The 27,061-nt window shown below is 40.4% G+C and overlaps 1 protein-coding gene across 1 annotated transcript in view; it reads left to right on the top strand.

Moving 5' to 3' along the window:
• The window catches only part of LOC117256754 (receptor-type tyrosine-protein phosphatase gamma-like), a 621,431-nt gene that overhangs the window by 442,553 nt on the left and 151,817 nt on the right, over positions 1 to 27,061 (top strand). The window contains exon 6 of the mRNA XM_033626372.2: positions 9,688 to 9,754. Coding sequence (XP_033482263.2) covers positions 9,688 to 9,754 — 67 coding nt within the window. The remainder of the gene's footprint in view (positions 1 to 9,687; positions 9,755 to 27,061) is intronic.

Below are 27,061 nucleotides of genomic sequence, written 5' to 3'. Positions count from 1 at the left end.
AAACAAAAAGATCCCTTTATATTTTGATCATATTCTGATCATTTTGCCATGCTTGACAGAAAGGGCACTATATCATAATTATGACCATGTCTGCAACTTTATCATGCTTTAGGCGAGAAACAAAGGTTGTTTTTAATGACCTGTAGTGACGTCCAACCCTATGTGCTTGAAAATCAGAGGAGAAAGTGGTGTTAAGAGGCAAAGGACTGTAGCTAAAACTATGAACACCAACTGGGTTAAATGGTGTGGTGTGGGTATGATTACACCAACAAACCCAGTCGAATAAGACAAAATGCAACATTGTTTCATTATAGTGTGTCTGTAGAAACACATATCTTGAGAAGTGGTTCAAAACCCTGATGTCTCCAGGGCGCACATTATGAAAAGTGAATGCACTGACAGAAACAGCCGTGACTGTTTTACATCCCATTCAGATTTAATGCATCACATTACATTTTCTGTCAAGCTGCATATACTTTTCATCTGTAGAACTATCAAAACCAACAACTTTCAAAGGAACAATTCTTTCTCACATAATAATCGAGTCATCAACTTACTTATCAGAGTCACAGATGAAAGTTGCTCATGTGAACACACATGCTGTTTAATGGGAGTGCGATATGATTTAGTGGTTGACTTGGTGATGTTACACAAGATATTGGTGTTAGTCTTAAGTCTAATTCTAACAATCACCAGATGGCACAGCCCCCGTTATCCTAGATCTAAGAATAGGCCTGAACTCATCTTCTTTCAATCTACTCCAGCAATGACAGAGGGCTCAATTTCACTTAGTCTTCAACTACTGAGTAGTCTAAACTCACTGTATTAATGACTCAGCTCAGTCAACAGAATAAAATGTTGGCATTGTTAGGTTCTGCAAACCTTGAATACATTACTTTTGTACATTTCATACATATCATATCATATCATATCATATCATATCATATCATATCAATAATTCTAAAGTGATTTAGTGTAGGGGACAGTGGATGACGTGACTCCTAGGCAAGATGCCTGCCAAGCTCTGGACTTCTGCAGACCACCGTCTGGCTTTTAGCTTTTTAACTGTTCTCTAGCCATCTGCCACTGCGTTTATGCTGGGATAGTGGGAACTGCCCATTGGTCCGACAGCCCATTGGTCCGACATCCCATTGTTCCGACCATATTAAACCCATTGTTCCGAAGTCCCGTTTCCCGAAATCATCATGATGCCCTGTGGTTAAGGTCTGGTTAGGTTTAGGCACAAAAACCACTTGGTTAGGGTTAGGAAAAGATCATGGTGTGGGTTAAAATGAAAAAGAAAGTGGCAAACACATAAGCTGTGAGCCTGCTTCGCCTCAAGCCTTTCCCAGCTGACCCAGAGCCGGTCACAGCGCACCATCAAGGCAGAAATACGCCCGCTGGGAGCCGTTCAGCACCGCGGAAAGCTCCCCACACAACCCGGGCCCCAGAGTTAATAACAGGAGGTTATGGTGTTTCATTCTCTCCCCCCAATACAATTGTATCTCCACCAGTAGCCTACTTTTGTTGTGTTTGCTGATCCTCTATGGTACACAAATACAGTATAGCCTAATCACATATCGGAACAACGGGATGTCGGACCAATGACGTGGACCCGGGATAGTGCCATTTGTTTCTTACAGAGTCTTAGGGCTGCTGTGAAACTGTGTCTACATGGGGCAACAAAAGAGTTTGTCTTGGGTGCGTCGGTACAATAGACAAACAAGAAAGGACAGCAGAGAAGATACCTGCGCACCAATATAACTGGAATAGAAAGCCACAAACAGGTCCACGGGCTGAGATCAACGCAAAAACAGTAAATTTATTTAAGACATCTGTGCACAAAAAAGTGATCAAAGCGCAAAAAAAATGATAGAGTGAGTAAAAACAGCAGCAAATATTTCATTCCTTTTTAAAAGCACTGATCATAGTCAAAGACAGAAATTTTTGCTGTGGTTGTTACTCACTTTTTTATCAATTTTTTGCATTCTAAGCATTTTTTGTGCACATATGTCTTAAATAAATAGGCTAGTTTTGTATTCATCTCAGCCTGTGGACCTCTTTGTGACTTTCTAGCCCAGTTACATTGGTGTGTGGGTATCTCCTTTGCCATCCTTTCTTGTTTTTTACAGAGCCATCATTGCCTTTCTTGTCAGAACAGTGCCACAAAAGGCTGCTGTCTTTTGTTACTGAGACATTTTATTTACAGAGCTGCTTTTCCTGCTAGGATGTTGCCATGAAAAACAGCTGTGTTTTTACCTAGACATCACTGTATTGAACTGAACTGAACTCACTTTACTGCTTGACACATAACTTTACATTTATGTTTCAGATTCAGAAACTTTCAGCATAGTGTAATTCTAAGAATAACTGCAAACCCCAGCAATGATCTGTGACCCAATCTCCAGATCAAACAATGACCAGAAGGCCTGGTTTCCTGTAGGATAGGTCTAATGGCTCATTTATGCTCAACGTTATTTACAATAGATGTTAGATGTCAGATGTTAGATGGATGTTTGTACTCATCCGTATTTGTGTGTTTCTGGAAAGCTTTCGGAAAGGAACAAAACAGAGCAGTACTATCGGAGAACATTGAGGAAGGAAGTGTAGCATAGTTCAATAGAGATATGACCATAGGAAACGACAAAGAAATTTAATTAATAGCAGAACGAAACACATTGGTAATATATAATGATGCATAGTAACACATAGTTAAATGACTGATCCCGTCCTCGTGTCAGGATGTATTTAAATGGTTGTACAGACCTCCACCATCTACAATGCTGCCTCCGTTTAAAGGTACAACATTACGATCTCCTCCACTGTGGCCTCAGTTTTTGTTGTGTCAAAGTTTTGATTCCACCCTCTGGCGCCATCTATTGGCTGTATCTATACCATCATAAAGGACGGGTGGAAGTATGAGGGCAGTGACGTTTACAACGTTTGAAATAAATGCATCTGTTTTAATACATGAAGGGAGTATAAATTAGCCTTAAGAATGGCAAGAAATGACAGAACCCTTTAGTCTAGAATGACAAGAAGACCAGTGTCCTTTAATCTGGACCTGAAAGGCCCAATATCGTTTAGCCTGTATGCACTACAGAAATACGCAAAAGACCCACAATGCCTTTGTCTAAATCTAAAAATCTCAAAGTTCAGTATGTATTAAAGTAGGACTAAAAATGATCGTACAGGCCACAATTCCTATAGTATACACATATACATAAAATGACCATTAGACTGGTCTACTGTAATCTTGCTCTGACAATAATCAGAGGTCCATATTATCCTTTTGCCTAGATCTGATAAAGACATGAAGGCCAGGCTCCCTTTTGCCAGTTCTAAAACTAACAAGTAAAGAACAGCAAAATAATGCCAGAGTTTCTTGTCCGCCTTTCTCCCTGTCTTCCACCTCCTACTGACGAATTGGTCATTGATGTAATTAGTAACTCTGCACTCCAATGTGTCTTCTTTGAAAGAAGTCCAACCATTACATCAATTACGCCATTGATTTATCAGCAGTTAGTGCTGCCAAAGGCAAGGGGGGGGAGAGATGACTCTCTGTAAGACACAGAAGGAGGTGAAGGAAGTCAAGAGAAAGAGAATACATAGTGAGGGATCTTGGATGGATGACAGTGGGAGGAAGGGACAGGCGATGAGAGAGAAAAGTGGCGGAGGAGAGAAATATGAGGACATGTCACATTGTACCACAGTTTCTTTTTTTCCTGATTTGTCACTGCAGTGGCCTGTCCCTGGAGAGGAGAGAGATGGAGCTGGGAGGACTGAAGAGAAAGAGCGAGAGACGCAGGATTTGAAGAGGGATAAAGGGGTAGATAGAGAGAGAGAGAGAGAGAGAGAGAGAGAGAGTAGGACATTGTGATGTGAGGCCCGGTGGCTGAGGATCTCAGGGGACGAGCCTGTGGGCTTTCAGAGACAAACATTAATAATGAAACGCTAATTCCCTCTGTCCTCCTTTCTTTCTCTCCTACTCACTGTCTCTCTGTATGTCATTTTCTCTCTGTGTCTCCATGGCCGCTTTTATTTCTCTTAATCTTCTTTCCTTTACGCACACACTTTTTTCCTCACCCACTTTCTGTCTCGCCTTGTACCAAAAACAAGCTCTTTATTGCAGTTCCAGTTATTAACTTCTTATGCTATTTGAAATGATTACACAATGTGCGTGTGTGTGTGTTTGTGTGGGTGGGCGTAAGTTAGAAACTGTGTCTAACATTGCCACAGTTAAACTTTTTCTACTTCCCTCAGGTTACTTTCTTGTTCAGTGTTTTACCGTCTGTATCAGCTGCACAAACCCATGATGTCCATAAGGGGGAGATCATGAGAGAGAATTCTTTTCCGATGGAGGACCACCTAGAATGCAGTCCTCATTTGCCGTATAGTCTCCTAGGGCTAGAAGTTTTTTGGAGTCAGTGCGTCAAAACGCTCTTCAGTGTCACAGTCAGTCAGCCTCTGACAAAGACCTCATTTCCACCTTGTATTAATATTTGCACTTAACATTGCAATCAGGATGCCAAGAGATGGACAGACTGCACCTGGAGGTGGAGAGGAGCCCTTTAACTGCAAAGGAAAAATAAGAAAATCCAAAACTTGCAGGGGCCTGCTATAACCTAAACTATTAGGGTAACTTTGTCATTGGTTAGCTAACTAGCACTAGTGAGCTTCTCCAATGTATCTGACAACTTATCACATAACGTTCAAATGATTCAGAAAGTTACTGGATGCCTGTTGCTGTTTCTCCCCTCACACTTTGTTGCTCTCTCATGAGAGTATCTCCCATCACTTCCTTTGACTAGGGGTACATCATGTTTGTTTACAAGCCTGCCAGTTCTGATGACCTAATTTACACTTTTGCATTCAATCACATTGTTGGCAGATTTAAGATAACAAAAACCCTTATTGGTTTATGTGCAAATGACAAAGGCCAGTAATCAGATCATTCGGGTAAGGTATCCAGATACAGATTAAATGTTAGAACAAGGCATTTACCATTTATACCTGTGTGTACAGCGCCATTTCTTACAAATGGAGACTCATCTGTTTTGCATCCAGAGCCTCCAGCTTGTGTGGGTCTGGAGGAATCTACCATGCAGGACGATTGCACATAGCCAAAACCACTGTGATCATTTTACTTTTAGCAAGTGCTCGTTTTAACATTCAAAAAATCGAACATTGGCTTGACTCTTGCATAGGGTGCTGAATGTGCTGAGTCCAGCCCTGTGCTTTTGTTTAGTATAATCAGGCCAGTACTACATTTAAAAGCAGCCACAACACACTTCTTGGTGATGTCAAGAATAATCTGGAGCAGGCTTACAAAACCTCCGCCCAAGAAGAGGCTGATATCCTCATGTATGAACTGCAAAGTCACCACGAGTAAATGGGCAGCACCTTCAAAAAGCCACCAACAGGAGATTAAATTAAAGCTGCTGTGAAAGAGATAATACATTAGGTTAACATATGTTGCTCTTGTCCAAGAAGAGCCGTTACCCAGTAAAAGAAGCAGTGCAGTTCTCCTGGGCAAACGGCCAAACAGAAGTTGGAGATGAGCAGCGAGGACAGTTAGAATTTGGGAGAGGATGTAGCTGCTTCCACAATCAATTAAATCCAGGTAGCCAACAAGTTTGTGCTTTGAAATCCAGGAGAGGAGCGGTTGAGAAGAGTCTAGGGAAGGAAGGGAGATGTGACAGCAATCTTGGCAGTCTCTCATTTGTTCATGCAACATGTTGGATATGGATGCTGGCAGTGGCTTTGCAGTAGTTTGGGTTAGTTTGGATTATACACAACCAAGCTGTTTCTCACTGTTTAAGACATAACACCTCTACATCGATGACTAACGAGAAACATGGAGTGCTCTGGACATTTTGTAACTGGTGTAAGATACGCTGCATTTTGATGAAGTATGTTTGTCATTTAAAGTGTGTACAACAATATTTTATTATGGTGATAATAAGGATTTTTGGTGTAATTGTGGTCATAGGTGTATGCAGCTTCTGAGGGAATGTCTTCAAATTTGGCATAAATGTCCATGTGGACTCAAGGAGGAACTGATAAAAATTGGTGGTCAAAGGTCAAGGGTCGAGGTCACTGTGACCCGATGTTAATTTTGACAGCTATTGTAGATTTAGTCTTAGTCTTGAGACAAAAATGCCAATTAGTTTTAGTCATATTTTAATCATTTTTATCCTTGATAGTTTTGGTTGAGTTTTTGTCGACCAAAATTCAAAATGATTTAGTCAACAAAAAGCCAAACATTTTAGTTAGTTTTATGTTTGTTTTTGTTTTGTTTTTTGTTTGTTTTTTTATTTTTAAACTAATCTTGTGACGTTAATTCATGTATCAGAAATTAGAATCAAGGTGACAGGTTGTAAAAAAACTTCATTTATTCATTTTTTCTACAACTACAAATAATTTATACACACTTACAAACTGTCATTTCTCCAGCAGTTTTTGACAGATTTAAAGGCTGATTTACAAGCACACACTTGCTGATCATCATTTGAAAAGCTCAACATCTCTCTATTTATGCTCCCAAAAACAATGACACCACAAATAAGTAATCTGAGACGACTAGGATGTGTACCTAGGTTTATTGTAAACTGTGACTTATCCATCTCACTGTTAAGAAGCAGAAAAATAACTTAATCAAAGAAAAAGCAGTCAACCAAAAACCTTCTTGAGACAGTCCGGCTCTGAGTGAAATCCTGTGGGCATCGGCTGTAAAGACAGGCAGCCGATGGCTGTTTGCTCTGCTGCCATTCAGCACCTAAGGAGCAGAGCCTATTCAAGTATTGGTTCAAAGTATTGGTTACATATGACTCTGGGTAACTGCAACTTGACTGGTTCACAGAGGTATACAAGTGTGAGGCTATAATTCTAGTTTTATATGGTGCATTTCATTCCAGGGGAGATTCATTGTGCATCACATAAAAACATGTGTTTGTATCCTACAACATATACCTAGACACATGCAAAACAAACTTGTGCATAAACAAACAACTAGAACAATCTGATACACTTTGACCCTTCAGAACAAGCAGAAGGCCTGGGCCAGTGGACCTAAGAGTCCTGATTCATTGGTTCATAATGAAAAGTAGGTCAGAGAAGTAAAGGCAAGCAAGGCTGCTTGGGTTTTATAGACAAGGAGTAAAAATGCATAATCAATTCTGGAACTAATGAGGAGCCAATATACAGATCTGAGAACAGGTGTGATGTGATCCAGTTTGTTTCTTTCTAGTAAGGATTCTGGAAGCAGCATTTTGGATTAGCTGTGTGCCCACAGTCCTCTTAGAAGAACATATTTTCTGCTGCAGAGGCTGAGCGCCAATTACAAGGATTTCTATTTTGTCACTGTTAAGCTGGAGGAAATTGTGGGACATCCAGATATTTAGGACTCTATTGCATTCATTTCTGCAAACCACAGAAATATTATATTTGTATGTTTCATACATATCATATCAACATTTCTAAAGTGCCGTAGTATATGAGCTGATTTTGTCATCAGGTGGTGAAGAGGTGGTGGACCACGTAACACTACCTCATCCTCACATAGTGGTTCATGTGATGTTCTACAAATTAGTGCCACACAAATGGTGTCACGTACTTAACATGAAGTTCGGTTTAGAAAAAGAGAAATGGTGAGGACGTACCTTAAATATGACTCAAAATTCAGTCAAAGTTTAGTCAAAGTTTACACGGTTGAGAACACTGGTCTCTTAGGGAAAGTCCAATTTTTTGGTGTCCCATCCACCAACCCAACTTGCCACCTTTATGGACTGCTTCCCTTTCTTTTTACTCCCATCAGCGTATTGGTCACATCATTGCAAATCTCAAATACATGGGTTACACACAAATTACTGGCTCATGATTAAATAGGATATGTAGGAATTCTGGTGCATCAATTTTCGTAGGAAAACAAACAGTGTGTGAGAACAGCAGCTTGCAAGACACCCAGGGGAGTCAGCTGCCAAGCTGCAGTGTTCGAGACCAACAAACAATAGCGGGTTATTATTTGGTAACCCCTTGTAACATTTCTGTTTGTGGCACCAAACTTGGGTGTTTTTACAAGGCCTGAGTGTTTTATGCGGTACAGCTTGGCATTTCTCAGTGCTGTTTGAGCCACTAAACCTTGGTGTTTGTTTTCACTGACCCGTCCTCGCTTTCCTAGCCTCAAAATGTGAATGTTTTAGGCAAAAATATGAGTGTTTCCTAACCATAACCAAGTGGTTTTTGTGCCCATTACCTAACCATACCAAATGTACATGCATTTAAACACAACATTTTCTCATATGTACATGTGTGTCCGTGAAACAAATCCACTTTTTGTAGTCTAAAACATTTTTTTCTACAGAACAAGTCAGTGAGACTTGAATCAGAGTGACACATGCTCATACCTATTCAACAAAACAGGTTGCTTTTCTGTGCATTTTAGCAGACACTTAAAGGAATTTGTATGAGACATTCAGAGCATTAATAAAGCAGCAAACCACTTTTTTCTGTGTAAAGATATAGTAGAGTACTGGTGTCCTTAGCAGAGAATGAAGCCATGCTCCCTCTATGTGTGTTGTAATGTGAGCTTTTCTGTTGAGCTGTGTCATCCAGGCTTGCATTTTAGCGCATGTGAGTCCCTGTCCCACTGGCTAGCTGACGCCAGACACTTACTGCTGATATGGGGACAGCGTTGTCACAGAATTGTAGCACCCACCCTCCAGTTTCCCCCCAAGGAACAACGTTAGCCCTGTCTGCACTGTTTCCGTTGTTAACCTTTAGTGAGTTAGCACCAATAGCTTCAGCTACCGGTGCGGCTAGTTGAGAGCTGTGTGCAGTCTATCCTGCCACAGACTCTGAATCATAGATATGCTCTGACTGCGCCTTTAACCATATGCATCTCATATGAATCATTTTTGAGTGGTCATATGTGGCATTTTTGAAGGCACTTGTGTGTTTTTTTTATGCTTTAATGATTTCCTGGCTCCATGACAACAATGAAGGCAATGAAAACGCATGTGTCACTATGACATAACACACTCTTTGAGTTCAGATTAAGAGTGCCTTCAAGAGCTTGCTGATTGCTGCTGCTTGGTCCTTATTATTAAACTGAACGTGTTTTACCGCCCTTTTCTTTGAGCTTTTTGACTTTTTCCACCTTTGTGACTTTTATTGCCCTTTTCTATCCCCTGATTTAGCACAAATGTATGGCATTGTTATAACTAACCATGAGTCACCAAACAAGCTTTTTTAACCACAAGTATTTATCCTTTCATGTGTCATTTCAGTTAAACGGTCATATTTGCAGACACTTGTATACGTGTGCATCATGTAAGCTTAGATTAATGGACACTTCATGCCTGCAGGGAATTGAATCACTGCAGCAGCAGAGGATGAAATATAACAAACACAAAGATAAAAAATAAATAAAGTTAAATGATACAGTTATTAACCTTACCATGAAATGAAATGATTCATTTTAACAACAAAAAATCAACAAGAATGTATCATGTGGGATTTACATATTACAGATTATATAAGCAGTGTGTGCACCCACATACATTCACACATTAGCATTACATAAATACACAAAACAATTTTATGTCCCTAACCTTGAATGTGTGCTGTGATGTTTTATATGAAAAATAATGCCATGTGATGATCGCTGTATCTCTTTGTGTTCCTCAGGTGGGAGGGAAGGACAATCCTGCTGTCGACCCTATAATCCACGGCCTGAAGGGTGTGGTCCATCATGGTGAGTGGCAGTCCCAGTTGACTCATAAGAAAGCCGGGACTGTAGAAGTTATGGTTTTCTGAATGCAAAACATTAATCTTATTATTATCACAATTTATTTATCAAGATTTTAGGCTCTTCTAGCTCATTGTTTTGGTTTCTCCAGCCCAAACATAAATCAGTTTGTTAAATCCAGCCCTGGTCCATGATCATCATACTGGAATAACGATGGCACTTCAGTCACAGCACTGCTTGTAAAATCTGTGCCAGGAACTACACTGAGAAAAGTGAAACTCGCTGGATGGTAGGCAACTTTTTTAAATCAACTAATAAGAATAATGGACAGATTATGAGACAATGAGCCCCTTGGCACAGACATGCAGAGGGACCCACCACCTCTCCTACACAGGAGAAAGACACAGGGCTCTAGTTTCGCAGACCGGGCGAGGCGGGGACGCAGCGCACCTGCGCTTCGCCAACACGGTGTGGCCAGGCGGATTTTGCAAGTTTGGCACACCGTGCGCGCTGGCGCAGCTACTCGTCTGTCCCACCTCCGTCCCTCCTACCTGCGCAAGTTGGAAAGAGGGAGGAGAGAAGGCGTGGAGTGGGTTTTACACACATCACACCAATCAAATGAGCCCCTCTCCTCGCCCTTAAATGCGCCGCGCGAAGGTGTAATGAGAGTTTACTCAATTCGCCATGGCAGAAGAGAGCAGCAGCGTCAGACGGCCAAACTTCTCCCAGGAGGAAACTGATGTTTTGGTCCGGGAGGTCTGCTCGCAGTGTCCGAATATACGGAACTGCGAGCAGACCTCCACGGGCTGATGATGCAAAGGTAGCCTGGGAGGAGGTCACCACAATTGTAAATCAATGTTGCGTTTCTCTCGTGTGCTCGTGCGCTCTCTCTTTCTCTCTCGCAGTCTCACTCTGTTTCTTTTCTTTTGACTTTTCTAAGATGACAGATGCTGAATATATACTCCCTATCTGATGCTGTGGCTGTTTGTGGTTGGCTGAGAGGGATGTGAACTCATTAGTTTGCAGCTGTGTTAATCAAATCAGGTTGGGTTTCCATTACCCGTGCCAAACTTGCCAAACAGTGCCAGTCCCCTTTGATCTGACATCAGATGTGACGGGACAGTCGATATAGAGATACATTTATGTGCTGATTGGAGATAGTTGGATTGAATAGTGATTTTGTGGCTATTTTTTGCATTGTTAATGTGCCTGATATTCTGGAAACCTGCCTGTGAGGTTTTGGTGACATGTGCGCACTGTCCGCCGGTCAGCCAAACTTCGGCTTACACCAGCTGCGCTCCGCCTGCGCTGACAGTACACGTGGTTTCAGTTGGCGAGCTTTTAGCGCACCTTCGGCGAAGTGTTTTGGCACGAAACTGTCACTGCGCCAAGCTGCATCTGTCGACACCTCCCCCTGCTGCACCGCCACACCCATCTCAGCGCACCTCGGTCTGCCAAACTACCAAACTGAGCGTGCCTCAGGTTGCGCTGCCCGAAACTAGCTCTGTGCGGGGTTTGCCACCCTGTGCCACCCTGCGCTGTGCCGGGAAACTAGAGCCCACAGACTTTATGATTTTATAATGTCTTTTCGTAGTTGTTTCACACCTCTGTGGTTTTGGGTCTCTCTGTAGTTGCTTTGTGTCTGTTTGTAGTCTTTTTGAGTGTCATTGTATTATTAACATCTTTTTTTTTTTGTAGTAATTCTTAATATTTGTGGTTGCTTTGCATCTCTTTGTAGTCATTTTGTGTCTCTTTGCAGCTGTTCTGTAACTCTCTGTAGTCAGTTTGAGTCTCTTTCAGGTGTCGGTACATTGTCTCTTTGAGTGTGATTTTTAAAGGTGAAGGTCAAGGGGGCAGCTTGACCTGTGCTCAGTGAGGCCTGTACAGTAATCTATCTGCAATAAAGATGGAAAATGATGATGGAAAGATGTCATTAATATCAGTAACAGTTCTGCTAGTGGCCAGAATATACATATATGTATATATATATATATATATATATATATATACATATATGCTAAACTAAAGGTCCTATCATCAGCCTTCAGCACAGAATGTGTAATAGGTTTACATGGACAATCTACTCAAGGCTGGTGGCTGAGTTCATGGTAGTCGCAGGGACACACACAATGATATTGTCAGGCCAGTTTGCAGCAGTTAAACTGGTTTACCCTATTGACTGAACATCTGGTGAAATGCTGCTTTCAGCCAATCAGATTCCAGTATTGTGTGATTCATTGAGTTTGACCGATTCAATTCAATTTGCAGCTGCATTTATCAGACTACTACAGCATAACAATATTCCTGTCCCAAGTCATAATATATTTGAAAACTGAACAAGTCCAGAGCAGCTTTATGCACTGATGGGGCTGAGTATCTGAACTGTAAATTTGCTTTGCTAATTTTCTCACTGTACTCAGGAGGGGTGTGGAATTAGCATGGTAAATTAGCTCTGCTAACAAAGGCCTTATCACTCTGAGCAATGGTGGCATTATAGGGAAAATGTTCATGTTTTTTTTTTTTTTTTTTTTTTTTAGTATTACTACTATTATTATTATTATTATTGACTGCTGCGACCCAAAACTTGAAAGGCAAGGAAAGGTAACTTTAAGGTATGGGAAATTGTAGTAAAAAAAAAATTAGTTAGGGTTAAACATTAACATTTTCAACAGCTTAATGTGATCCAATATAAATATTGAAACTGAATGAAAAGATGCAAACTATATATATATATATATATGCCCAATACATATTTATGATATATATGTACATGCATGTGTGTGTGTGTATATATATATATATATATATATATATAAATGTGACTGACGAGTTTTAAATTGTAATGTTTTAGTGAAAAATACATGTATTTGGGAAGCACTGGGTATATGACTGGGTAAATGAGACTTGGATGATACTGTGTTGAGTCGAGGGTCGAGTTGTATAAGTGTTTGTGAGGGGATTTTTGATATAGTTTTGCTTGTTAAATGTGGCCCCCAATGATTTTAATTCATGAAGAAGGTTTGCCTTTTTTGGATTCTTTGTTCACTGTGCAGGCATGAAAGAAAAACAACATTTTTTCACGAATTCAAGGTAACACTGAGTGAGAAATTGATACACAAATTATCATTTAGTGGGTGAAGTGCTCCTTTAAATAGTCTTGGTTTGACAAACAAAGCCTTTTGGTCTTCAGAAGCAGCAGTTAGTAAGAAACCAGAGACTATAGCTTTTCACTTCCAAGCACAGCTGACATGAATGACAGTCTGAGCACCTTTATATAGAACATCAATCTGCCCATCTGGACAGCTGACCATCAATTACAGGAGACAAAGTGAGTGCCTGGCCCACAACATAGGCAGGGCATTTGAGGAAGTGGAACTGCACAGTATAGGATATATGTGGAGAGCAAAGATTCAGGTGTTACTTTAACTGACAAGGTCACTAGTTGAGGCCATAACATGTTGTGCTCTGCAATTTAGAGAAAGATGCAAAGAAAACTCAGTGTAGGTGGGATCTTAAATATCTGATGCATTATGTTTGATCAAACTGTAACTGCAGGGTGCTCTGGCTTTGATTATACTCCTAATCAAAAAGCCGTAGCCTTTTGCATCATTTAGTGCCTCACAAACAGTATATTCACACAATAAATTAGGACTTCTGGGATGATCTGGTGTTTTATTTTTCCTCACATAACAAATGAGAAGATTTTACATTGTGTTTTGTTAGCACTGTATGCCCTCAGTCAAAAACAGTTGTCTCCTGCACGCAGCCCCGTAGTGCATCCCTGTCATGATCAAAACATTTATCCTAAAGCAATGTTCTGTCTTGTCCCCCCCAAAGGGCCCCGCTCGCCTTGCAACAGCAGAGTGAATTTTAGAGCTTCGGCATACACAAATAAAACTTTGATAAAACCCCACCGCATGATACTTGCACTTTATCTGCTGCTCAGCTGTCTTGGAAAAACTACTCCGCCTCCATAATTCATCTAACACAAAGACCACTCAAGTTCAATCAAGGCCACGCTCCCATCTCTCCCACAGGGAAGGTGGTTGGCTAATTTGCTCTGTCTTCACCAGTGCTACTCTATGGAGCAGCGGGTGGTTAAATTTTTCACAGCGCTCTCTCTTCTTGTTGCCGGGCTTGTCTGGCAGACATGCACCGCAGGTCTGACTCCTCTGTCTTTGTACCTCATGCCTTGTTGCATTTTACATGAAACCTCGCTGGAACAAATGCCCTCTGACTAGTTAGCCAGTGAGCAGCTCTGCACCATTCCTGTGAAATCAGCCCGGTAAAAAGGCTGAGTCTGATTTACATAGCGGACTCATGAAAGGCTTCGGCAGCGAAGAGAGGAGCCCATTGTCTACACAGGGTTTGCAGGGACTTTGGAGGCAGATGCAAAGACTGATAATGATGTGGTGGGATGATGGGAAAGATGAGAAGCGGCGGTGAGGAGGAGGGGGAGGAGGAGGAGCACGGTGATAGGTCTCTCATGCTCTCGTGCTTTTCATTTTAATGTTGGTTGTAGTGAATTTTGTATATCATCTAGAGATTTTATCGTCACTATTTGCAGAGATCATGTTTACAATGAGAAAGTTCAAACATCAAGAATACTCACAGTTGTTGGAAAAGAAAGAGTAGATACAATTCCTCGCACTAAGACTGTCAAAGTGAATCAATCATTAACACTATAGGTGTTGACTGGAAAACACTATTAAATGAATAACAGTATGTCTTTAGGCAACTGGTCAACAGCATTGACAGAATATACAAAGTACATCATATATTTTCAATATCAATACACTTTAAAGGCCCAGTGTGTAGGATTTGGGGGGATATATAAGCAGAAATTGAATATAATATAATATAATATAATGTAATGAGTATGTTTTCTTTAGTGTATAATAACCTGAAAATACAAATTGCTGTGTGTTCTCCTCACCTTAGAATGAGCCGTTTATATCCATGGGGAACAGGTCTTTGTTTACAGAGATCGCCATGTTGCATCACCATGTTTCTAGTAGCCCAGAACCGACAAACCAAACACCAGCTCTAGATAAGGCCATTCACCTTTTCGCATTTTCATGTCGGCCACCATAGTGAGAAGCCTAACTGCAATGTGTAGCATCAGAGTTCCACTGAGTCGTAATGTGAAACTGTTTAATATTGTGTTTCTAGCGGTTTTATCATCTGGTCTGTTTGTTTAGAGAGGAAGGGACCTTTGTGGATTCAGCTTTCGGTGAATAAATAAATGGCAATTGTCACTGTGAACATAACAGTATTGCCATAGTCAAGTCTGTTTAAGTAAACACCATGAATGACAATGACAATACTGATGTATCAGGATCATGAATGTTTGCATCATGTTACGGGAAGATTTGTAACTCTGTTCCAGAGTGCAAAGGGGCATTCGAAAATGAAGGGTAGGGGCAAAAATAAGAAATGAGACTGGGCTTTTGCATCATGTATAGTGTCATTTACATCATCACTATCATTGGCATCTTCATTTACTTGCTATTGCTATCCCGATCATCCACAGTAAATCCTTAGCATATTGCATGGCAACTTATCCATTGGAGGGTGATAGGTGATAGAGGTGATAGAGTGTCCAAATGCAGAGCATTTATTCACTGATGAATATTAATATCAATACTAAAATATACAGCAATCTGGAAAGTAGTTGTTGAGAAATAGAGAAAGGAATACAGTACACAAGGGAAATAAAGTTAGTTCATCTTGTTCTTGAATTGGAGGATGAGGAGTCTGTTCAGTGTGAGGGCACATGAGATTTATTCTCAGGAGCACAGAGAGTTTTCACATCTCATCCAAGCTCTTCCAAAACAGCAGGCCTTTTAAGAGTTATCCTCACATTGACATAATGCACAGTGCAGCTGGAGATGAGAAGTTTTTAAGATGCACCGCAGTGCACCAGAAAGTCTGAAGGAAAGGTGTGCTGACCAAACCAAAAACCATAAATAAATAATAACTTTAAAAGCCTGGCTGCTATTCCAAAATGATGGTCTAAAAAAATATTGGCATAATTAACTACCATCATGCCAAAACTGCTCAACTATCCAATAAAATCAAGATAGAGACTGTGAATAAAATCCTCAAAAATACACCACAAGAAAGAAAGGAGGACAGATAAATAGACGTGTCTGCCCCAAATTTCTGGAAATCCTATTGAGGAGAGGATGAAAAGGAAGCTTAACATGCGAGCACTGTGCAGTGGAGCCACATCAGATCTGATGTGAAAGAGAGCGCTTTGGGATTAAACCCCCATCAGCAAAGGAATGGTAGACATACTGGTGCAGTAGTACAGACGGAGAGAAAAAGAGAGAAACACAGAAGTTCTCTTTACGCATTCCTATAGAAGTGCCACAGGGTCGACACAGTACCTCAAATCAGGGGAAACCTCCATAAGCTTTGTACACCCTTTAAAAATTAATTGCCAATCAGGGTCGCAGAGTGCCAAGTCAGTGGAGACTCCGTGCAGTGAGTGAGATAGTGAATTAATGGACTTGTAATTTGTGCCGGCGAGGAGGAATGGCTTCATTTCAGCACTGTGACATGAGAGCAGCGGGAACACAGACGCTTGAGTAGATAAACAGAGAAAATGACACTGTGCTGACACAGAGGGGTGTGTAAATGTACAGTTATATGCAGCACCTTAGCAATGGCAACACACCAAAAGCCTCACTCTCTGTCCCTCCATGCACTGTAATGTACTGGACATGCTCTACACACAGACTTCTTCAAACATAATCCTCTGAAATCTGTCGACATGTAGTGTTGTACTTTGCTTGCTCATGTCCCTCTTCTCCAGCTCACTGGACTGGGTGTCAGACACTTTGCAGAACTGCAGACATGCACTTTCTTACGAAGACAGATACAGTCTGGGATGTCATTCAGTTCCTGTCTCAGATCAAAGATTGAAGGAGCTTCAAGTGACAGAGATCAGATATTTTGTTTTATTTATATCAAGGAATCCATGGTTTAGTCTTTAGAAAGGAGAACACAGTAACTACTAGATTTAAAGCACAACCTCTGACATAGCCATCGGCCAATCATTGCCCAGCAGGGCTTGACATGAACACAGACACCCCTGAAAATATGGCTAAAACTTAGTGTGTACACAATTTTTTTTCCACTGCATTATAAGGGGTTCAAGCTCAAAAGGCTGAAACCCTATTGTTCTTGTGCTGGTTTATTAATTTTCTTCAGAAATGTTTCTGCTAATACATCTGAGATGGTACATCGTTGTCACGTGAAATCTTCACCAGTGATTGGAACTTGTGACCATATGCTCCTCAAGAAATGTGACACCAATCAGCCTGATGGGGGCACTGAAATTAGAGGTCAACTTTGAAAAGTCATACATCCAGTGTTGTAAGTCTCATTTACAGGAAACTTGACATCCAACTAAAAGACTACCTAAATCTGCCTGAGCAGTTTTTCTGCCACTTTAATTAAAAAATCAACACATTTTTGACATCTCCTCCTTAACCCAGATTGCTACCAAATTTTCTGTGGCTCATTATTGGATGGACCAAGCTTATCAAACATTGCATAATGCTTGTCGATATCACATTGCGTTTTTAAGATACTGTCCAATCAACTGCTGCAGGGTAAAAACTTGCAGGATATGTCCACATGGGGACCTGAAACATACCCTGGAAGTTTATTTTAATGTGACCACTAGGGGGCGCTACAAATGAAAAAAATGGCCGTGGCATAACACAAATCTGACGAAAAATCAGATATTGTTTCTCCTGTCATTACATTATCACAGGATATGTTTCAAAACAATGCTGAACCACTTGTGCAAAACTTTTTTGAAATTGGCCAGCAAGGGGCACAACGTAGTTTAAAGAGATTATGTTCATTTAAGAGTTGTTGTTGTCAATTTTGTGCCCATTTGTCTGTGTCCAACCAGAGAAAAGAGCCATCACAGAGGGGAAGTTTGTCATTACACAGGACATCACTGTTTGGGGTAGTTACAACAGAGTACTTGTTCCTCTGAGGTACAACAAACATAACACTGTAGACCAAAAGAGAAAACTGCTATTCTTGAGAAATGAGCGTAAACGTTTTTATAAGTCAGGAGGTTATTATTGTAGCTAAGCTTACCTTAGCTTAGCATTAAGACAGGAAACAGGGGGAAACTGCTAGCCTGACTCCATCAAACAATACAGCTGCCAACACCTTTGGTTTAATCAGCGCACAAACAGAAATTTAAAAATGACAATTACGACTTTTAGAAGAAGGGACACACATTTGTGACAATTTCTTGTTCTACAAACAGTTTCTGCCCAGTACTACTGTGCTGCAGGGGATTACACAAATAAGACATGTGTTGATTAGTGAGATTTAAAAGTTTTCATAGGTGTGGGTTTTTTTTTAACTGTGGACAGAACAGCTAACTGTGTTCCCCTGCTTCTAACTTAATGCTAAGTTAATATTATTGCCTTCCAGCACCAGCTCCATACCTAAAATATAGACATGAGATTGTGATTTGTTATCTCAAGGCCTTTGCACAGTTTTTTTCCGTATGCTTTTTTTTTTTTTTAATCCGTCATCAGATAAAAGTTATGCACAGAAACCTTGCACAAGAAGTCTGAGTCATTTTAATGCTTTTGTTGTTAATTGTTTGTCTTATTGTTGTTTCACTGTGTAAAACAGACAACAAGACAAAATTAATAAACAAATTGCTCCTTTGCCTTTCTCCAGCAGAGTTACCTCTCTGTCTGACACCACATTTTGTCTGCATGTCACATCTGGTATTGCGGCTACTTAAGTTTTGGACAATTAAATTGTACTCAGCTGTAAGCATCATCATTGCTCACGTGCTCATTTCTCTGAATGGGCTACCTTCTGTTCGTCGAGGAAAATTTCAAGAGGCACATTGCTTCCATATATTTGAACTTCTTTTCCTTGCTGGCCCCTTGTCCACCTCTGCCCTGTTCCTCTCTCTTGTTGCGGATGTTTGATGATGCCACATTTTTTTTTTCACTGCTTACTGGTTAAAGAATTCTCTAAGGGGTCTTGACGGATCTGTAAAATCTTGGATAATCAAGCCTGCTCCAAAAACTTTAATGACATTTGAAGGTTTTGGAGTTGGTTTGTAAACAGATTGACACAATGTGAGGTCATATTTATTATCAAACATGCACAATTTCAAATTTAAATGCAGATTTGGTATGCAAAGGCCTTATCTCCTTGGGGAAAAAACGAAGTAAATAAGCATATTTCACAATGTCAAGTTAGTCCTTTAAGTTAAGCTTGAAAAACACTGCAAAATAAAGAAATACACCCCAAAGAGTGTAGAAATAGATGCAGTAATGGAAACATTTTGGCATTTTGTCCCCACAACTCAGTATTATTAGGTGGCAGCTGTGATGACTAACAACATATTAGCCCCTAGGCACACACCAGGTTAGCAGCTCTACTGTCTGTACACTGCATCAGGATAGACATTGTTTTTGGAGTGCATTATAATACTACATGCACACACACACACACACTCGAGAAAAGACATTAGAGATATCTGAATATTTGCACTAACCCTCTGCACTCATACTGAGATAACTAGTTCTTACATCAAAATGCTCTCACTTACTTGTTTCATTACGTAAGAAGGTTAAACAGGGAAATCTCATGAAAGAAAACAACTAATTTATGTAAAACAAATGCCTTGGTTAATTTGCTAATGCTGAGAGACGTATCATTCATGACCATAAAGCCCTCAAATTAATTCAAACATTATTGTTCAAGGTTTTACAATAGGATCACACAATAAAATAAAAACACGCCATAAAATCCTAATAAATCCACACAATAAATCCCAACATTTCCCATCTGTTGATAAGACTGGATAGGAAGTCACTAGCTCAGTGTTTTGCAGTAAAAATCCACTTATCACTGCAAAATACAAAGTTCTCATCCAGGCATAAAATGCCACCTCATTTCATGTGCAAATGAAGCAATCTAACTGCGGAGCAGATAAATGAGTCCCTGGTTCTTTTATTCTTTAAACTGCCCTCGAACACTTCGGGATTTGAAACTGAAATATCTCAGCTTTTTTAAAAACATGCGTCACTGTCCCTGTATGACTTTTCCAAGACCCACTTTCTCCACAAAGCAGCTCTGTTCAGGAGTTCAAAAATCAAGGAGAAGTAAGTTAAGACTCTATTGTATTTACACTCTTTCATCATAGATGCTTAATGTTTGTGTGCTCATGGTAACCCAGAGGCAAACAAACAACTAATTCATTCTGACACCAGCACTTATTTTAGGCCGCTAACAGGGGCAGTGTGATATGGAATATTAATTATTTCCAGCCATGCATGAAACATAATGCCCTCTCAAAAAAGGTCAAACAGAAAAAACTACATGTTGTTTCATTAATCATTTTCACACTGTTTTTTGTTATGTAAGCAGGGCCTGATTTGTTTACTGCTCCTTCATGTAGAATGGTAATTGTAATTATTCTAATCATTAATTACATGTTTATTGAAAAGGGCTCACATTCCCTTCTTTCCTTGTAAGGATGATCGCCACAGCCCATCATTATTCTGATCATTTTTTCAACATCATAGCTCAGACAAGAGAAACTTGTATTGGGAAAAAGAAGCAAGCTGTGAGGAGATGTGATTCTCCCCAGCACAGGAAGTTGATGACCGTCAAAACTGAGACAGTTCAAATCTATCACCACACAAGAACAACAATCTCAACATGAGTCTGCAAAACATTTTAAGTGCAAACCAAAACACTTGGTAAAGGTTGGGGAAAGATTGCCGTCACAGTTATCAGGAGCTGTGATTCTCAAGCTTTTTTCAGTCACGTAACCCCTTTGAAATATATATTTTTAACCAAGAACCCCTGACCAGTGCAAACATTTTTGGTAGAAACACACAATGAACAAACATAAACTTGATTAGATTTGTTTCAACAGTTGACAATTAACATAAACTCATGATTGCACTGAAAATAAGAATATGAAATTACAATGGCCACACACTTAGAGAGACCATATGTGGGATTTTTGGGTCATCAGATCTTTGTGTCTCAACAGCTCTTCACAACCATGACATTCAGTGGTTTACCAGGAAATATTTTAAAGTCATTTTACAGTATTGAAACTCCTTCCAGTCCTGTGTGAAACTCTGTCCTTCCTCTCAATCATCTACAAAGTCAAACTTTAAAAAAAAAAAAAAAAAGTGTCATTGCTGTATGGCAATACTTGACATTTTTACAGCAGTTAACAGTTGCATTAGGAAGTTGAATATTGACTAAACACTGTTGTTTATTGAACTGTCATTTACATTTTTTTATTTAACTTGTATCGTTGAAACATGCATGACTGCAATTATTTAAAAAAACATTCACAAAAAACCCCAGGGGTACCCATACCACCATTTGGGAAACACTGACCTAGAGTCTACAGCCATGCTAGAAGCACTTTGAGGTTAGACGTGCTTTGAGCTAAATGCTTTTGTCAATATGCTGACATACTCACAGTAGCCCATTTTACACAGAGATCACGCTATGGGGCCGCTACAAAGTCCCATCTTTATCCCACCTTTGCATGTGGCAAAGCTGTGTGTGATTTTAGACAGCATGCTGACATCGCAACAGAAAAAGAGGTGTGACAGGCGTTACTTGTAACACAACAGTGTCGATTTAAACCATGAATGTCTATCAAATGTATTGCCACTTCATCAAGTAGATGCTGGGTTATTTAACTGAATAAGTGCAAACTTTGGCCTGCTGACACTAGATTAAAATACAGGGTATCACCAAGTCCAGGGTTTTCCACACATTGATTATTTGTGATGATTAAAAAATCTGCTGCCATGTTTTGGTTTTTCTATTTTTTGAGCTGGACCTTTAATTAGGTGTTGCATTGGAATACAATATACAAATATACACATAGCCTATACCGTTCAGTTTTTCATTGCTTCACACTCTCAGGGCCGAATTCACAAAAGGATTGCGTGGCTTTTGCGGCCGCTAACTGCGCTGCCAAGCAGATTGTGTCTCGGTGCTCCGGTGTTATTTGCATGTATTTAAATGGGGTAATATGCATATATTTGGTGGAAAACTGGCCCATTTCTATGCAAATGAGCCTCATTGATAAACAACGTCTAATTCACTAACACCAGCGCTAATAGCCACACGCAGTTTGAGTGAAGTAAATAACGTCTTTAGAAAGCTGGTGCAAACTGGGCGCTCCTCTGTGGAAGCCTCTCGCCCAGACTTTCCAGTGATCGTGACAGCAGTGATCGTCTGTTAAATCAGTCTGTAAATAATATTTTGACATTATTATTATAATCATTATTACTTCAATGGCATCCGAAGATACTGATGCGTTGAACAGGTGACAGTCTGCGGTCATTCTCAAAACGCACTTCTGTCACGCACTTCAAAAGCAACTTTCAATAATTTATTTTACGAAATGGGGGAAACAAACGTGAACAAAAACGGTTCCATAATTCATATTAAATTCAAAAGATAACGAAAAAACAGCTACAAGTGAGAGGGAATAGTGATAAAGTGGTCAAACTTGGTCAAATCCACAGCCTCAACCCATCCGACACTGTTAGACTGACTCACCAGCAGACATCACTACATGAGGGTATACAGTATTCAGTACTTTGCCAAACAAAGTCTGCCATTGTTCTGCCACGGTGTTCTTGGCGCAAGGCCAGCATTTATACTTTGCCATGTGGCTAATTGCAATCAGGGGCAAATCAGGGGCAAACTGCACTCATCTGCCAAACGTGGGCGTGTTTGCGCTGGTATATCATTAGCGCAATATCCTTTGTGAATAGGATGTTAAGACGGAGCAAACTGCGGGTGCAAATGAAGTGCAATTCAAGGTGCTATCAGCGGCCGCAGTTCATTCTTTGTGAATTCGGCCCTCAGAGTGTAGAGTCTACTCTGGGCACAGACAGAGCAGCAGAGCACATGGCGCAGTGAAAGGGAAACTTAACTGTTCATTGCTCTGGGCCTAAAAGTTTGCTTTCACACACAAACAGCTGCTCCATCCATCAATCTGATCTGATCAGCTCTGATTGGATTTACTGATCAATTATCCACCCCACGACTCAAACCTCCACTAACTGCCACTGAGAAAAATTGGAACTTACGAAGACTCATGAAACTCATCTCCCTCCATCGTCAGCTACTGCCACACAATACAGTACATTCTCAGTCTGTTGGAAACACTAAAATCAGTAGGATTCATTCTCTGGGGACCATGCATGTCTGTATAAACTACAAACATCTAGACCAAAATGGTGACCAGATACTAAACTACATAACCAACCACCACCTGACTGCCACCCACTTTACTTTCTGAGTCTCTGCATGAGGTATCACTACTTCTTGCACCGGCATTGGATCTTGGCATTAGACAGAAATTGTGACCTGCAGAATTGAACAGTATGAACAGGATATTTGCGTAAATGGTTCTCAGATGAGGAATATATTGGTCTTATCAAACATTTTAAAATGGTCAAAATTCAATGTCTAATGCTGGTTGGAGTTTTTTCAGTCTTTCAGGATAAGCCCTGTTATTTTCCTTCATCTCAAGCTGTCAAATCATGCATGGGCACAAAAATTAAAAATGGATTCAATAAAACTGTGATAAAAAAAAAGTCCCGGTGTTACCAGACATGTTAAATGACGTTTATTTTCTGCAGGAAAAAGCAAAGCCTCAGGTTGGCTACTTACTGGCTGCATCTGTATTTGTCTTCAAAAAACAATCTGCGCTTCTTCAGCTGACTGCCAATTCAATTTCCTTCCCTTGTATTACAGGAGCTTTGGAAGCACGTTGTAATCTTTAAACTGCCATGTCCTTAAGCTTCTTAAGGAAGAACACAACATTATCAACAACATATGCACTGTCATTTTCCCATTCTGCGTATGAACTTACTCCACTTCAGATAGACTACAATACTCTGATGTACTGCACAGTCCAGTCTCCACCTTGTCCTGTAAACCAGCTGTAACGCGTTATCAACTTGTTTCAGAATACATGCATTTATAAATGTCGAAATGACAAGCAGTGCTTCTGTGGTTAAAAGATTGGACTAAATAGTGTTACTGGGATTCGTTGTCAAGGAAAGAAAATTGCTTGTGTTTTGGAATTCAAAGGGTTTCATTTTTAAAGAACATTTCTCAGCACACAAGCGAACACTGATCATCACTGATGAGATGTTATTGCAGTGGGACAGATGCTGCTTACAAGTGCTACATTTTACAAGATCGTACTGAACAACCTGAAATTTATCCCACACAACAGATCTGGCTTTTTTGTTGCACTCTTCATTTATTTCAATTACACTCTCTGGATATCACAAAACTCCATCTGTCTCTTTCCTGCTTGAAAACCCACCAAATCTGAACCTTTTCATTCACTTTCACCACAGATGGCATTGCTGATTAAAGACCAGTCCAAACTCACCCAGTCAGTCTCTTGGAGTTATTATTCACATGACTGAAGTCTAATGTGTTGGCACCTTAAGGTTCATACTATCTCCCATGCATTTCACTACCAGACTACATAGCATAGCATTGCTTTTGCACACTCTTTAGTTTGTGACACCCATCCAAAAGGTGACATCATGTCATTGGTCCAGGATGAGTTATTGTGGCCAATGTGAGTGTAGCCTACCTAAAACAATTGTTTTAAGTAGTTGCTGCGAGTTTGACAGACTCGTTTGGGACACTGTCCTCACCAGAAAACCATTGCATTGGTAATATTGACCATGTTCACTTTTGGAAACAGTAGACAACAATATCAACCCAAGGTGCTGATGCTAGCTTGTTCCAGAGTTTTCATTAAGCCTTTCATATGCCCCGCCCCTTTTTTCACTCTGTCTTCCACTAACAGTTGTGCATGCCTATTGCCCAGTTTCCCTTTCCTGGCAATTCAGGGATGCATTCAGAAATTCTAGCTCCGAATGCTGGAGCACACTCTGGCACAAACTGGATCAATAGTCGTTTCATTCTTGGTCTCCAACATTACTTCTTCCTTTTCATTGAGTCTGGAAGCCTCAATTTGCATCATTTTGCCTCACTCATAAAAGTTAACATTGTGAATATATCCATTCATCACATATTGTCTGACTCCCAGAACAGTACAGCATTCAGCTAAGCTGAACAGGCATATTCATGCTTCTTTTTGTCAAACTTGTCTGACATAGCAACAGTAGCTTAGAGGGGCTGGGGCTTAAAATCAGTCAGTTGTATCTTATGGTCTTTTTAAGGAAATGGAATTTAGTCAGTTACCATTAGGCTATGTGGGATGTACAGAACTTGGATGAGGTCAAGAATGAACCCTACTGCTGGGTTCAGACTACACCATATCAGCCCATTTACAGCCCAATGTGGCATCGTACAGTGTCAGTTTAGATTGTGAATGTCAATGAGTGTTGTACGCAATAATCCAGGGATGCCTCATGACATCCCGACAGAAAGTCTAGTATGTTTGATTTTCTTTTTGTCCTCCACAACTTCTCCCATCACAGCTGTCCCTTTGACCAGTAGAAACACAAAGTGATCTGCTGCCATGGGCAACTGTATGGCAACAACACCCAAGTTTCATTGACATTTCCGCTGGGGATGTTACCACGACAGAGTAAAAATGGAAGAATGAGGGCGTGAAACAGCAGAGGCACTTTAGCAACCCATTGAGTACTGCCATTAGCATCAAACTAGCAAAGAATGTTGTTTCCTCTTAATGGAGGACGTAAAGGGATAAAATTAAAAAGTAGTGTTAGGGCTTTTACATACCACAACTGCAGAGGGTACCAGCTTCATTTGACACAGACTACATTAGAAATGGCTCTTTATTTCTCATTCACTCGGTATTTTATTATTATTTTTAATCCGCTCCCATTTGCCCTGTTAAATTTAATACGCCACATTGTTGTGTCAAACTCTACACTTCCTGTATCAGTTTAAAATTTAAAACCTCTTATAATTTAACTTGAGAGAATCCCTTCACTTTCTTTTATTGTTAAACCTTGCAGGTGGAGGATTCAGTGACTTGCATAGTTTTCATACGGCACTTCAAATATACCTCCTGCCATCTGGTGGTACTTTTTACATTACTACAATAACAGTTCAGCTGGGGCATGAACAGCCATAGTGACTGAAATAATAATAGCAGTAATAATAAAAAATAGGACAAGAGTAATTCACTGATATGCACATCACGACAGACGTCCTGAGATCATTGATCGTGGACCAACATGCGGTCTGTCATGTCTGTCCATTTCATGACTCCACAATTGCCTAATGACAAAGTGACTGTCAGAATGGACAAAAATGTTGTGTAGTCTGAACCCGGCATTACACCCTTCTCGGTTAAGTTTAGGAACACATGGTAGTCATGGTTGAAGAGCCCAACATCAACTCTTGGAAGCAGACTGATCTCAAGTGTCAAAGTCAGATGTGGATGAAAACTCTAGAAAAGGCTGGCAAATGGACTTTGAATTAATGCTGCTTGTGTTTTGGGAGGTAGTGACATATAATGCTGTCGTCCTGATAGGGCAGCTACATCAGAAAACTCTCATATAGGTCATTTTGATACCTGATTTGTCTTTTAGGTTGGAAGACTTATTGCAGACTTATTGCACTGCAGTCAATCCAAAAGTGATCTTGAATGACCAAAACTGCAATAACCATTCATACACAACATAATGAAGAGTCGTTTGCAGAAACCACATGATTACAGACTAGTAACAAATGCAGATCAGTATCAATACAAAATATCATTCACACACATTCAGAGTTCTTGAGTGCCACCCATGTGTGACTTTGTGCTAAATGTGTGGCCTTTCCCCTTGCTGTGCGATAAAATATTAAGACTTGACTGACTAACTAAGGAAGCTAATGGATGATTAGATGAGTGGACAGCTTTTCTGATGCCTTGCAGGAGGCTCAGAGCTTAAAATACTTGCTGTTTGATTGAAGCCTCACTCTGCTCTGACTAATGTTAGATTTTCCTGGGCCCCTCTCTGCTGTCTCTGCTGGTGCTGGTGAGAGAAAAAAGGCCCACAGGCCGTCACTGTACGAGCTGCCTCGCCTCACTAAATCTTCATCCTTTTCCTCTTTCAAGTGCCGTATGCTTGCATGTGGCACAGAGCGTATACAAGAGCGAAAAAGTTTGTGTCTCATGTGTTTAGACAATTCCTGAATTTTGTGTTTGAAGCAAGACATGCCAAAGCCTGTGTTTGGTTCTTGAGAGTACTAATTCAGATGCATAACTCTTGAAGAAGGCCTGTCCCGTCATCCTCTGTTCCCCAA

This window comes from Epinephelus lanceolatus, chromosome 1 (genome assembly GCF_041903045.1).
Source record: "Epinephelus lanceolatus isolate andai-2023 chromosome 1, ASM4190304v1, whole genome shotgun sequence".
Lineage (NCBI taxonomy): Eukaryota > Metazoa > Chordata > Actinopteri > Perciformes > Serranidae > Epinephelus > Epinephelus lanceolatus.
Note: the sequence above shows the minus strand (reverse complement) of the source record. Positions and strands in the feature narration are given on the sequence as shown.